Below are 15,329 nucleotides of genomic sequence, written 5' to 3'. Positions count from 1 at the left end.
CGAAGCGGTCTCGAGCCTCGCCTCTGAGGAGTCGTCACTCGACTCCGCCCGAGACCGGAGCCTTGCGGGTCGAGGAACTCCGCCTCGACAACCCAGATCTTTTACGGTCCCCGATCAGGGAGAGTTCCCGTGCCTCCTCACCGAGGCGGAAGGGACGGGCCTCTATACCCCGTACCCCGGGGGGTTCCCCACGGGGGTCTCTTCGCCGGACGGTGTCCCCGACTCCTTCGAGGTCACGGGATCGTGCCTCTTGGGGTTCGGGGTCCGGGGGTCAGGTCGGGTATTCTCGCCAGGCCTCTCCTTTCGGCTCGGTTGAGAAGTCTCGGTCACCCTCCCCGCCTGCACGGACATCTTCTTTTTCCAAGTTTGTCCATGACATGGCGAAGGCTTTGGGGGTGGACCTGTCGGCAGGCTCGCACTATACCTCAGAATTTTTGGAGGAACAAGATTCTCCTGCCCCTCAACGGGAATCCCCCCGCCTCCCACTTCACAAGGTCCTCCTTCAAACCTTGCTGCGGAACCTTGAGACCCCTCTTACAGTGGCGGTAGTGCCCACCAAGATGGAATCCAAATACCGGACCCTTCCCCCTAAAGGGTTTGAAAAGGGGCAACTCTCCCATCAGTCGCTCTTGGTGGAGTCGGCTCTTAAGCGCACGCAGCCTTCTAGAGTCTCGGCTGCTGTCCCCCCGGGGAGAGAGGGTCGGACCCTTGATAAATTCGGCCGTCGGCTGTACGCGAATTCCCAGATGGCCTCAAGGGTCCTCAACTATGCTTTCGCCTACTCTTCCTACCTCAGGTCCATGGTCAAGGATCTGCCGGACTTTCAGGGAGTGATTCCGGAGTCGCACAAGGTTAAATTTGCCGCCTTTGCGTCAAACCTGTCCCAGCTCAGATTCTATCTGTTTCATGCGGTCTATGACGCTTTTGAGCTTGCCTCGAGGGTCTCGGCTTGTGCGGTAGCCATGCGCCGGCTGGCGTGGCTACGGACCCTCGAGATGGACCCCAACTTGCAGGAGCGCTTAGCCAATTTACCCTGCATCGGGTCGGAGTTATTTGACGACTCCCTGGATGCGGCCACCAAGAAGCTTTCGGAGCAGGAACGCTCGCTGGCGTCTCTGGTTCGTCCAAAGCCTAAGCCGCCGGCTCAGAGGCCTTTTAAACAGCCGCCTAGGCGGTACCCTCAAAAATCTACACCGGCCTTTTCGAGGCCTCCACCCCGTCGCCCTACCCAACAGGGTAGAGGGGGACCCGCCAAAGCAGCTGCGCAGGGGGTGTCCAAACCGGCGCCGTCTTTTTGACGGGATGAGCGGCCGGGGGCGGGCCCCCGCCGCGAGGTCGTTCAACCCCCTACCCATCGGGGGTCGGCTCACGGCTTTTGCCGAGACTTGGTCTGGGATTACGTCAGACGCATGGGTGCTCCGGACCGTCTCAGAGGGCTATTCGTTAAACTTCTCCAAACAGCCTACAGACAGGCCCCCCGGGGCGTGCCCGTCCAATCGAAGCTAGTTGACCCTTCTTCGGGAGGAAGCCGGGGCCTTGTTGAGCCTTCGGGCGGTCGAAAGGGTGCCTCCCGACCAGCGAGGCAGGGGATTTTATTCCCGTTACTTTTTGGTCCCCAAAAAGACCGGGGACCTGCGCCCCATTTTGGACCTTCGGAAGCTCAACAAGTTCCTGGTCCGGGAGAAGTTCCGTATGTTATCGCTTCCGATTCTATATACCCTGTTGGACGAGGGGGACTGGATGTGCTCCCTCGATTTGAAGGAAGCTTACACCCATGTTCCGGTGCATCCCGCCTTTCGGAAGTTTTTGAGATTTCAGGTCGGGGATTTGCACCTCCAATACCGTGTACTACCCTTCGGTCTGGCTTCGTCCCCTCGGGTGTTCACGAAATGCATGGTGGTAGTCGCGGCTGCTCTGCGTTCCCGGGGGTTGCAGGTCTTTCCCTATCTGGACGATTGGTTGATCAAGGCCCCGACAAGGGAGGGGGTTATTTCAGCGACCCAACAGACTATCACGTTTCTTCAGGGTCTGGGGTTCGAGGTGAACTTTCCCAAGTCTCACTTGCAGCCGACTCAATCCCTCCAGTTTATAGGGGCCGTGCTGGACACGGTTCTCCTCCGGGCTTTCCTTCCTTCCCCGCGACTGGAGGCCCTGCTCCTCCTGGGCCGACAGGTTTCGCAACTGAAAGTAGTGTCGGCTCGACGCATGATGGTGCTTTTGGGGCACATGGCGTCGACGGTCCAAGTGACCCCTTTTGCTCGGTTGCACCTGAGGATCCCTCAGTGGACCTTGGCCTCACAATGGCGTCAGGACCGCGACCCACTGTCTCGACGCGTGACTGTGACTCCGTCTTTCAGACGCTCGCTCCGTTGGTGGACCAGCTCTACCAATCTGTCCGGGGGTTTGCTCTTTCGCGTCCCTCCGCATTGCAAGGTCCTAACCACGGACTCTTCGGAGTATGCGTGGGGGGCTCATCTGGACGGTCTACGAACGCAGGGCCTATGGTCGGCCGCAGATCGTCTGTGTCACATCAACGTGTTGGAACTTCGGGCCATTTATCTGGCCGCTCGGACCTTCAGTCACCTCCTGCACGATCGAGTGGTTCTCGTTCGAACAGACAACCAGGTGGCCATGTATTACGTCAACAAGCAAGGCGGGACGGGCTCTTGGCCTCTGTGCCAGGAAGCCCTGCGGCTTTGGACATGGGCCGTCTCTCAGAACATTTTCTTGCGGGCGGTTTACATTCAGGGGGAGCTGAATTGTCTGGCAGACAAGCTCAGTCGTCTCCTCCAGCCGCACGAGTGGTCTCTGAACTCCCGAGTTCTACGCGAGGTCTTCGACCGATGGGGGACTCCTCAGGTGGATCTGTTTGCTTCACCCGAGACTTGCAAACTACCCCTCTACTGCTCTCGGATGTACTCCCAGGACCGTCTCGAGGCCGATGCTTTTCTTCTCGACTGGGAGGGGAGGTTCCTTTATGCATTCCCTCCTTTTCCTCTGATTTTGAGAACGCTGGTTCATCTAAAATCGACCAAAGCCACTATGATTCTCATTGCGCCTCGTTGGCCAAGACAACACTGGTTCTCCCTGCTTCTTCAACTCAGTGTCAGGGAGCCTCTGCTTCTACCTGTCTTTCCCTCTCTGCTGTCTCAGAGTCGGGGTTCGCTGTTACATCCCAATCTTCAGTCGTTACATCTGACCGCTTGGTTCCTTTCCACTTGACTTCGATTCCGGTGTCTCACTCTGTGCGGGAAATCTTAGAGGCCTCTCGCAAGGTCTCGACTAGGCTTTGTTATTCCCAGAAGTGGACCAGATTTTCTTCTTGGTGCTCCACCAACCGCCTGGATCCGGATTCAGTCCCTGTGTCTTCGGTACTGGAATATCTGTTGCATCTGGCGAATTCTGGTCTGAAGACGACTTCTATTCGAGTGCATCTTAGTGCAATTGCTGCATTTCATCATCATCTCGAGGGTCGTTCCCTCTCCTTACATCCTCTGGTTTCTCGTTTCATGAGAGGTCTTGTGAATGTTCATCCCCCTCTCAAGCCTCCCCCTGTGGTATGGGATCTTAATGTGGTCTTGGCTCAACTGATGAAACCTCCTTTTGAGCCTATCGATAAAGCTCTTCTTAAATTTCTCACTTGGAAAGTAGTCTTTTTGATTGCGCTCACGTCCGCTCGTCGGATTAGCGAGCTGCAGGCTTTGGTGGCGGACCCTCCTTTCACGGTGTTTCATCATGACAAGGTGGTTCTTCGCACCCATCCCAAATTTTTACCTAAGGTTGTGTCTGATTTCCACCTCAATCAGTCCATTGTTCTTCCGGTATTTTTTCCAAAGCCCCATTCTCATCATGGTGAAACGGCGCTTCACACGCTTGACTGTAAGAGGGCGTTGGCTTTTTATCTCCAACGTACTACGTCTCATCGGAAGGTTCCTCAATTATTTTTGTCCTTTGATCCTAATCGGATAGGACATCCGGTTTCCAAGCGTACCTTGTCCAATTGGTTAGCTGCTTGTATCTCTTTTTGCTACGCTCAGGCTGGTCTCCCGCTCTCGGGTCGAGTCACGGGTCATAAGGTCCGGGCGATGGCAGCTTCGGTTGCTTTCCTCCGTTCTACTCCTATGGAGGACATATGTAAAGCTGCCACCTGGTCTTCGGTTCATACGTTCACCTCCCACTACTGTTTGGACTCCTTGTCCAGGAGTGACGGCCGGTTTGGCCAGTCGGTGTTACGTAACCTGTTTTCTTAAATTGCCATCTTCCCACCTGCCCTATTTCTGGTTGGCTTGGAGGTCACCCATGTGTGAGAATATCATGCCTGCTTGTCCTGGGATAAAGCACAGTTACTTACCGTAACAGGTGTTATCCAGGGACAGCAGGCATATATTCTCACAACCCGCCCACCTCCCCGGGGATGGTTTTTCTTTGCTGGAATATGGAACTGAGGACCACGAGGTGGGGATGCGCCCTCTAGTGGCGAGAAGGCTAGCACATGCGTGGTGCAGTGTGCAAACTTGAAACTTCTAGCAAGTTTGCTGAAAAAGCTGTCCGCGCTGGGGCTCCGTAGATGACGTCACCCATGTGTGAGAATATATGCCTGCTGTCCCTGGATAACACCTGTTACGGTAAGTAACTGTGCTTTTTGGACCCCTACTCGTTTGCAAAAACTAGACAGTACTAAGTCTAATAGATGCTGGCACTGTAATCTAGAACCAGGGACATTAGATCATTTATTATATCATTGTCCTTATATTAAAATTTTTTGGAATTCAATTTGGCCACAAATTAATAAATTAATGGAAAATCATATTGCAATATCATATGATACAATTTTATTTGGAACAATGATGAGAAAAAAAAGTCAAATTTCACCAGAAAATAATAAGCTTTTATTAATTATGACAGGGGTTGCCATTCAACATATAACTAATAATTGGAAAAATTACAACAACCTAAATTACACATTTTGGTGGAATACAATATGCCATATTTTTAAAATGGAAAGAATAATAGCAATACAAAAGGGGACATATAATAAATTTATAAAAATATGGGGGCCATTGACAAAATACTGTAATGAATAAATAATAGAATACTTTTTCTTCTTTTCTTCTTTTAGAGATTTTTTTTTTTTTTTTTTTTTTATGACACACATATAGGGGGGGTAAGGAAAACAATTTATATATAATATATTATAATATATGATACAAAATGTAACATATGATTAAAAAATAATAGAAGGGTGGGGGGAGGGAAAATGAATAAATTTATCCAGAATATATTGTATTAGATATAAATATGTTATTGAATAATTGTATTCTAATATGTTGTATACTTTTATAAAATTTGAAAATTAAAAATATTATATTAAAGCAATAAAAGGGTGGGGGGAGGGTGAAGGGGAAAATCAAATTCAGACATACATCGTGTTAGATATAAAAGTGATACCATGCATTTATCAAATGTATTTTATTATTATGTACACTTTTTGTAAAATTTGAAAATAAAAATATAATGGAAAAAAAAAAAAAAAAAAAACTAAAATTTATTTTTTTTATTTACTGCCTTTTTGAAGGAGTTCACCCAAGGCAGTGTATAACAAGAATAAGTCAAACATAAGCAATAGATAATTGCAGCAGTAAAAAAAAAAAATATTCAGATTACAATACAAAGTATGGCATGATGGGTACATTACAATGTCAACAATGTGTAAATAAAACTTTTTAATAGACAGCATAGGGTGTAAGGAAGAAGGAGTATATAGTAGAAGAGACAGAGTAACAGAGGTTAGAATATAAGGGCCTGATTCAATAAACAGTGCCGTTGTTAGCAGCCGCCTTAAAAACAACTGTCAATTGCATGTCAGTCACACGACAGCGCTGTTTATAGAATTGCGGCTCCTTAAAAGGTAAGCACCAGAAATGTAGGTCAGGGTTTTCAAAGTCTATGTTTCCGGCGCCTACCTTTTACATGAATCACGCCTACAGAGATGCTTTATGATGCCTAATGCCACTTCTGGTGTTAACCACACCTCCGTAAGCGCGATGCATATGCTGTTTTTTAAGGTGCTGATAGGCGACTACATATTTCCTTTTAAATGCTTTTTTTTTTTCTTTTTTTAAACAGCGTTAGGGCCTAAGGGACTAATTTGAAGAAAGTTGCACATGAGGTCAGACTGGTGCTTGAAAATTATCTCATCTAGGTAGGAGTAGATGTCCTGTTATAGTATATGCAACCAAGTGTCACTCCTTGTGTGTGTGACTAGCAAGTTAGTTACTTCTTCCATTAAACACCTGGGTGAAGAGCCAAGCTTTCACCTGCTTCCTGAAGTAAAGGTAGTCTTGGGTTAAGCGAAGCTTTTCAGAGAGTGCATTCCAGAGTGTGGGTACTATATTTCAGTAACTAAATTGAAAATAGAATCATTTTTCCCACCTTTATTACTGATGATTTTATTTATCTAATCATCTTTTCCCAGTCTCTGGTAGCATTTCCTTCTGTCTATGATCTTACAGTAATTCTGTTTCCAGGACCTTCTTATCTATTTGCTGTTTTTCTCTTCTTCACTTTCTGCCCTACATCTATCTTCTCACATCCAGGGCTGTGAAGTCAGTACATAAAACTTTTGACTCCAACTCCTTTATTATGGTATCTCCAATTTGATGCCAACTCTTTTTATTTATATATCTTGTAGATGTTGTACTACATGCAAGGTGTGGCTTCTTGAGATTTTGGATTAATTTGGTTATCATTTTTGGTCAGCTATTAAGGATTTGGCATTTGTGTTCTGTGTGTGACTGAGGTATTCTGTTAGCATAATTTACAGTATTTTGTGGTAATTTGTCTTGTTCAGTTGTCTCGATAGTGGAGGGAATATTTGTAAGGGGAGGGGAGATGGGGCTTTTGTTGATCCTTGTTCTGTATTTGTGATTTATAGAATGACAGTTGTACAGAATATTATGCAGATGGGATGAGACAAAGTTCGCAGAGATGGGGACAAATTTTGTCCCCGTGTCATTCTCTGTGTGCCACTTTCACCATTATAAATATCATAAAATATGTTACATTTTGTAATCATCAAAGAACTTGATATCAAGTTTTATTGTGTTTAATATACCGACCATCAACATGTATCTGGCCGGTTTATAATGCTAAAAAATGAAATAAAATAAAAGGTGAAATAATTATATATATATGAGGGAGGAGTGAACATTAAAAGATGATAAACAAGAACTTACATGAATTTGAGGGTAATAAGGGGAAGGAAGGGTCAATAAGTACATTATTAAAATGAAATTTAAAAGAAAGGGAGGAGAGGGGGATAAGACAAAATATATTCTAAAAGTAAAACATATCCTGAAAAAAATGGATTAATCAAATGATCATCTGTGAAATAAGAAATTTAATCATTATTATATTTGAATGACATACAATTTAACTCTGTTAGGAATCTGAGTTGCAGTTGGCACATTTTCACCGATTCCGACTCCAGTAACCTGAAAATTGCTTCCGATTCCACGACTCTGACTCTACAGCCCTGCTCAAATCTATCTACTTTTCCATGTCTTTCTTTCCCTTGCTTTCCCATCTATCCAAGTGCACCATCTCCTCCCTCTCTCTGCCCTTTCCCTCCATCCATAGGCAACAGAACACTTTTTTGTTTGGGAGAACCCAAAAGCTCCGCCCCAGACCTTGCTCAAGCTCTACCCCAGAACCCACCCCCATAATAATAGTACTAATTGTAATGTCATTGTTTCCTTCATTTTTCATATATACACACAATATAATGTTATTAACAATACATAATGGTTAACCACAAAATTGAACTACACTGTATGCTTCTCAACATTCATTCCTACCAGAACATCTGGCAGGGTTCCCTGAATGGAAAAATTTGAATACTCAACCTAGCATAGAATTTTTATGTTTTCAGGCGGACTTTCTGGGACATCAGGCCGCACACTGGTATAAAACTATTAGTGAATTGGTTAAAAAAAAGCCTAAAAATACTCTTAGGGATATTTGGAGCATAGAGATTAAGCATGATATTTCAGCATCTCAATGGCCACAAATTTGGTCTTGGAGAATGAGATGTACAATGTCAGCATCTATGAAACAAACTTGGTTTTTTCTTGTTACATAGAGCTTTTTGGACCCCAGTTAGATTGCAAAAGTTAAATAGCTCTTTGTCTAATAGATGCTGGCATTGTAATCTGGATATAGGAACTTTAGATCATCTTTTGTTTTATTGTCCCCATATCTTAGCCTTTTGGAATTCAATCTGGGATCAAGTAAATTGTTTATTAGAAAATCACGTAGCATTAACTTATGATACTGTACTTTTTGGTATGTCTATGAGAAAAAAGAGTCAGATATCAATGTGTAATAACAAACTTTTATTGATTTTGACCGCAGTAGCCATTCAACATATTACTAATAATTGGAAAGACCATAGTAGGCTTAATTTTAAATTTTGGTGGAATTCGGTATGTCACATATACAGAATGGAAAGATCAATAGCGGTGCAAAATATGACACTGTATTATTTGGAACTGCAATGAGAACTCAGAGTCCGATCTCAGTAAACAATAATAAACTACTATTACCGTATTTTCGCGGATATAACGCGCACCATTGTAAAACGCGCACAGGGGTATAGCGCGCAGAAATCACGATGATATGTACAAAAACTTTTCTATACCGCGCTCAGGCATATAACGCGCATGCTACCCGACTCTCCTCTGGCCACCCCGACTCTCCTTTCGCCCTCCCCGACTCTCATCTGGTTGCCCCGACTCACCCTGACTTTCGGTGCACTGCCCCGACTCTCCTCTGGTTGCCCCGACTCACCCTGACTTTCGGTGCACTGCCCCGACTCTCCTCTGGTTGCCCCGACTCACCCTGACTTTCGGTGCACTGCCCCGACTCTCCTCTGGTTGCCCCGACTCACCGTTCACCCGCCCTGACTTTCGGTGCACTGCCCCGCCTCTCCGTGCCTGTCCCCCTTGAAGTCCTGTCCCCCCTTGAAGGTCTGCCTGTCCCCCCTTGAAGTCCTGTCCCCATCCTGAAAGCCTGATGCCCCCCCTCGACGTCCGATTCTTCTCCCCCCTCGGCAGGACCACTCGCACCCCCACCCCGAAGGACCGCCGACTCCCCGACAATATTGGGCCAGGAGGGAGCCCAAATCCTCCTGGCCACGGCGACCACCTAACCCCACCCCGCACTACATTACGGGCAGGAGGGATCCCAGGCCCTCCTGCCCTCGACGAAAACCCCCTCCCCCCAACGACCGCCCCCCCCCAAGAACCTCCGCCCGTCCCCCAGCCGACCCGCGACCCCCCTGGCCGACCCCCACGACACCCCCACCCGCCTTCCCCGTACTTTGTGTAGTTGGGCCAGAAGGGAGCCCAAACCCTCCTGGCCACGGCGACCCCCTAACCCCACCCCGCACTACATTACGGGCAGGAGGGATCCCAGGCCCTCCTGCCCTCGACGCAAACCCCCCTCCCTCCAACGACCGCCCCCCCCAAGAACCTCCGACCGACCCGCGACCCCCCTGGCCGACCCCCCCACCCCCCTTCCCCGTACCTTTGGAAGTTGGCCGGACAGACGGGAGCCAAACCCGCCTGTCCGGCAGGCAGCCAACGAAGGAATGAGGCCGGATTGGCCCATCCGTCCTAAAGCTCCGCCTACTGGTGGGGCCTAAGGCGCGTGGGCCAATCAGAATAGGCCCTGGAGCCTTAGGTCCCACCTGGGGGCGCGGCCTGAGACACATGGTCGGGTTTGGCCCATGTGCCTCAGGCCGCGCCCCCAGGTGGGACCTAAGGCTCCAGGGCCTATTCTGATTGGCCCACGCGCCTTAGGCCCCACCAGTAGGCGGAGCTTTGGGACGGATGGGCCAATCCGGCCTCATTCCTTCGTTGGCTGCCTGCCGGACAGGCGGGTTTGGCTCCCGTCTGTCCGGCCAACTTCCAAAGGGACGGGGAAGGGGGGGGGGGGGGTCGGCCAGGGGGGTCGCGGGTCGGTCGGAGGTTCTTGGGGGGGGGCGGTCGTTGGAGGGAGGGGGGGTTTGCGTCGAGGGCAGGAGGGCCTGGGATCCCTCCTGCCCGTAATGTAGTGCGGGGTGGGGTTAGGGGGTCGCCGTGGCCAGGAGGGTTTGGGCTCCCTTCTGGCCCAACTACACAAAGTACGGGGAAGGCGGGTGGGGGTGTCGTGGGGGTCGGCCAGGGGGGTCGCGGGTCGGCTGGGGGACGGGCGGAGGTTCTTGGGGGGGGGCGGTCGTTGGGGGGAGGGGGTTTGCGTCGAGGGCAGGAGGGCCTGGGATCCCTCCTGCCCGTAATGTAGTGCGGGGTGGGGTTAGGGGGTCGCCGTGGCCAGGAGGGTTTGGGCTCCCTCCTGGCCCGATATTGTTGGGGAGTCGGCGGTCCTTCGGGGTGAGGGTGCGAGTGGTCCTGCCGGGGGGGGGGATGTATCGGACGTCGGGGAGTCGGCCGGGCAAGAGGGCTTGGGCTCCCTCTTGCTCCGATTGCGGGTGCGGGTGGGAGCGCGTGCGAGCGGTCGTTCGGGGTGGGGGTGCGAGCGGTCCTGCTGGGGGGGTGAATCGGGCGTCGGGCGGGGTGGGAACTATGTTTAAAAACTTTTGTATACCGCGCTCAGGCATATAACGCGCGAGGGGTATGCGCGGTACGTAAAATCACGTATAACGCGCGCGTTATATCCGCGAAAATACGGTAATATTGACAGGAGTCGCCATGCAACAAATAACTCAGAATTGGAAAGACTATACCAAATTAAATTATACGTTCTGGTGGAACTCTGTCTGTCATATATACAAAATGGAAAAAGTAATAGCATTACAACACGGGAACATTCATAATTTCAATAAAATTTGGCAACCATTGACAAATTATTCTAATGATTAGATTTCTTAGCACAATTATAATACTTATATAGAAAAGGGGAGGGACATGTATAATTTTTAGAATCATTAATTGGAAAAAGGGGAGGGATGTATAACTTTTGATTATATATAATATATACTAATTATAAATTAAGTTGTATTAATGATAGATACAATGATATATAGTAATTAATTCTATCACTTGAATTTCAAACATTGTAAAAATTGAAAAATTCAATAAATAAAATTAAAAAAAAAAAAAATGGAAATTATAAAAACTTCATTAAAATTTGGGAACCATTAACGTCCTTTTGTCATGATTGATGCCATTTTTCTAATACTTCTATATTTAATATGTAAGATAAGGGTGGAGTGGGGGAGGATTTCTATTATATGAAAAATAAAATTACTAGAGGGATTTCAGGGTGGGAGAGGGAGGGTTATATTTGCAATTATAAGATATAACGTTAAGATGTACAAGTGATTAAATCTATGTTATTGTGTTGCAATTTTTGTACACTTGATGAAAGTTTTAAAATCAATAAAGAATTATAAAAAAAGAACATCTGGCCTCCATGAGACCAATATGCACAACTAAATGGAAAAAAGGGGGTTAAAATTGCAAAATGAATTCTAGGTACAATTAAAATGGCAATTTCGTATCTAAAATATGTATTAAATATCTTAAGGGGTCATATAGTACAGTCCTTTAAAAAAAAAAAAAAAAGAATGGGAGAAAAAGACCTCAGATACGCTTCATGGGTCTAAAAAAACTTCTATTATCTTTACAGTATTTTTCCTTTCTGTAGCTGCAATAATAAATTCAGAAGATTTGTCCATAAATCGATACTTCAACCATGCAGTGAATAAGAAACATGATACAGGTGGTTGTCAGATATTAAACGCATTGCACAGTTGTTAGATCACATAACTACTTAGCTTGCATTCAGAGACTGTCTTCAAAATTCGCTCGTTGGTTCTCACCTGCAGTGGTACTAACACTCGCCGCGGTTTACCCTTCAATTTTCACTCATGACGGTTCAGAGATCCGACAGGGATTCCCCGTTTTACCATCTAGCTGCCTCAGGAATCTTCCACTTCAAAATAAATAAACTACAGCTTGTACAAAAATTCTTATGAGTGACCAATTCTTATGAATTTCCCCAATATTGATTGGATAAATGTTACATCAGGGTTGGGTTGTTTTTTGTTTGTTTTTTTTTGGGGGGGGGTTTTACATAGGTGTACTAATGGATTTAGTGCATGATAATGATTAGCACATGCTAAAAAGTCCATTTTATACCTATGGGCTCCTTAGCATTTAATATATGCTAATTGTTAACATGCACTAAATTCGATAGCGCATTTTAGTAAAAGGACCCCTTTGTTTTTTAAAAGAAGGTCCTGTTTTTAAAATAAACAGGTGGGTGGAGGGAGGTACTAAAAATAAAATAAAACTAGAAATATACCTGAAATCTAAAAGAATAGTAAAAGACAAAAAATGTACTTGTGTCTAAAAGGTACAGTGATGGGGAGAAAAAAAACATATTTATATATCATACTAATGAGTCAGCTCAGTGGTGCAGTAAAAGGGGGGTGGGGACCACTCTGGGCATTGTCTTGGCGGGACTGCCAGTGCCTCTTCTCCTCTTTGCTCCTCCGCTTACCCCTTGAAATATTTGCCGGCATGAGCAGCATCTTCCACCTGCTGCTTGCGCTGGCCTTGGCTCCCTTCTGATGCCATTTCCTGGTCGCAGGACCAGGACATGACATCAGATGGCAGCCGAGGCTGGCACAATTAGGAGGTGGAAGATGCTGCTCGCATCAGTGAACATTTCAAAAGGTATGCGGGAGTTGCTTAAGCAGAAGGGAAGAGTAAGAGGCACATGGTGCGGCAATGCCAGATGCCACCTCCCTGGCCACCTCCCTCCCTCTGTCAAACTAGACTGGTCTGGAAGGTCTCTGAGCCAAGTATCCATATCTGCAGTGGTTTGGTAGGTCTTGGTGGGGGAAATGAAATGAACAGGATTGTATCACTTGGCACCATGTATAGAAAATAGTTTGAAATGTTTTCTTTTGAAGCTGATGTCAGTATTTTATTTTGCAGGCATATTTTGCTGATGGTAATAAGGTAAAGCTGAACAGTTTTCTTATTCATAAAAACAAGCAATTGCTAATGTTTAATCTTAGCATTCACATATTTATTCACCTGCCTTTTTTTCTTTCCATGTGTACCTTCCCACTCGTAAAAGCAACAAGATCGTGAACCTGTATTTTCAGAAGAACTGGGACTTGCAATAGAAAAACTGAAGGATGGATTCACACTTCAGAGTTTATGGGAGGTGATAGCATGAATTTGGCTTTAATTTTAATGCCTTCTAATGTAAGCAAATTCGGATTGTACCGACAGGTTTTTTTTATGTGTTTCAACACATTCCTGTAAATAAGAACAAAGTAATATTTATTTGGTAAAAGAGATTTTAATAAAAATATAACCTGTAATATTTAAATAAAAGTATAGAATTACAAAATTCTGTAAATATTTTATGTATTATGTTTGCATGTAAATTTGCTGTAAAACAAATAGATTTTTTTATTGAGTTGTTGTAGATAATTGTAGAGCATTTCTGCAGCACTGCTCATAACATATTTTTAAAATGTTATACAGTCATGATTCAGAAGGCAGAGCTTCATCTGGGTGTGTGGCAGGGGGCAGGAGGGGGATTAAGGAGGTAAGCTGTTCATATCACAGCCTATGATTAGATTTATTATCCATGAAAAGTATGTCCCCCAAGATAGTACCTAGATGGAGTTTCATCATTTTAGTGATCACTGTGATCCAAAAATCAGCCCCTCTCTCTCTAGACAACAAAACAAAAACAGTTATGACCTTGAATGGCCTGATATTTAAACACTTCATATACGCATATCTTAAGATAATAGTTAGCAGACCTCGGCGGTGCTGCTGTGTGAATAGTGTTTGAACACACAGTCCAATAGCACCAAAATCGTCATCGGTCTCCAGATACTCAAAAATATTTTAGGTATATTTTCTATAATGTTCACTTTAGACATTTAAATACTCATCTTAGTTGCAGCATAATTAGGGGATCTTGTCCGACATAGAACTATGTTTCGCCCATCAGAGGCTGTTTCAAGGTACTTCCCCTTAGTTTTGCCAGATCTGTGCTTACCGCTTGTCTATGCTTAGCATAGACAAGCGGTAAGCACGGAACCGGCATATTCAAATAGTGGCCAGTACTGAATGTACATGGAGAGCAGCAGTATTCATTGTATAGCTATCCAAAAACTGAAGTGAATGCTTTAATAAAATTGGGCTGTCATGCAGTAGGTTACACACACTGTCAGTCTCGTATATCTGACTCATTGGACTTCTAGAACACTGTGTTACATACAGAAAGAATTGAGTCATTTATTTTTTTTTACAAGGGAGTAACACAGCTGTTAAGTTTTGAAGAGCATGGACACCTTACCACTAGATTCTATACATGGAAAAGTGTCAAATGAACTCTCATTTCAGCTGTTGTGTTAGCAGCTGACATCCATTGCTTTTACTATGCTGTAAGACAGTAGAAAACTTGTTCCAGGTGTTTTTAGATTCCTACCTTCCTGTAAGTTTTTCAGTTTTGTATTGTAATGTTTACTGCAAAACCATTATTACCTTTGTAACTATAATGTAATTGAAATTAAATATATAGAAGCACAATTGAATTTGGTGAATTTATTTTAATAGCCTATCAGACATTAAGGGCTCCTTTTATCAAGCCGCGCTAGCAGTTTAATGCGCGTAAAAGCTCGCGTTAAACCGCTAGCCGCTACCCTCTCCTCTTGAGCAAGCGGTAGTTTTTAGCCAGCGCGGGGTTTAGCGCATGGTGAAACGTCGTGTGCGTTAACCCCGCTAGCGTGGCTTGATAAAAGGAGCCCTAAGTAAAACAATAGAGGACCACAAATAAACACAATTTCTGCACTGTTCTAATTAGTGCATTTTGACATTTGAACATGAAACTTTTAAAAAATAAAATTTTAATTTTCAGATTTTCAAAATTTTTACAACAGCATATTGCATGTTGATAATTAGAAACAATAGAAAATTAGAAGAAATAATCATCAGCACTACAAAGTACCCAGGAAAATACTAAAACATTCTGCCCACAAAATTAATAGCAATCAGATCACATGATGTTATGGAAAAAATTATTAAGAAAGAAAATACAATCCAATACAAGAGAACTTTCCATCCCAGAATCCCTCCTCCAAGCTGTTTTATCAGTGTGCGTGTGACATTAACATCTATTCGTGCAACAAGAAAACTTTCGAGCTGCTTAGGATCATAAAAATGAATTGTTTCCCTTCATATAAAGTGCAACAAACTCATGGAAATCGCAACAAAAAAATTTGCTGATAATGCCTG

The 15,329-nt window shown here is 45.2% G+C and overlaps 1 protein-coding gene across 2 annotated transcripts in view; it reads left to right on the top strand.

Moving 5' to 3' along the window:
* BBS5 (Bardet-Biedl syndrome 5) overlaps positions 1-14,624 on the top strand; it is an 83,691-nt gene extending 69,067 nt beyond the window's left edge. The window contains exons 11-13 of one of the 2 annotated variants that reach the window (XR_004539590.1): positions 6,127-6,202; positions 13,005-13,028; positions 13,150-13,258. Coding sequence is in view for 1 of the 2 variants with exons in the window: in XM_033945923.1 (XP_033801814.1) it covers positions 13,005-13,028; positions 13,150-13,251 (126 nt within the window). In the remaining variant the exon portion in view is untranslated. Of the gene's footprint in view, positions 1-6,126; positions 6,203-13,004; positions 13,029-13,149 lie in introns of both variants that reach the window. The other variant, XM_033945923.1, reaches the window with a different exon arrangement.
* The last annotated feature ends 705 nt before the right edge of the window (positions 14,625-15,329 follow it).

This window comes from Geotrypetes seraphini, chromosome 5, assembly GCF_902459505.1.
Source record: "Geotrypetes seraphini chromosome 5, aGeoSer1.1, whole genome shotgun sequence".
Taxonomy (NCBI): domain Eukaryota; kingdom Metazoa; phylum Chordata; class Amphibia; order Gymnophiona; family Dermophiidae; genus Geotrypetes; species Geotrypetes seraphini.
This window is presented reverse-complemented; position numbering and strand designations above follow the sequence as displayed.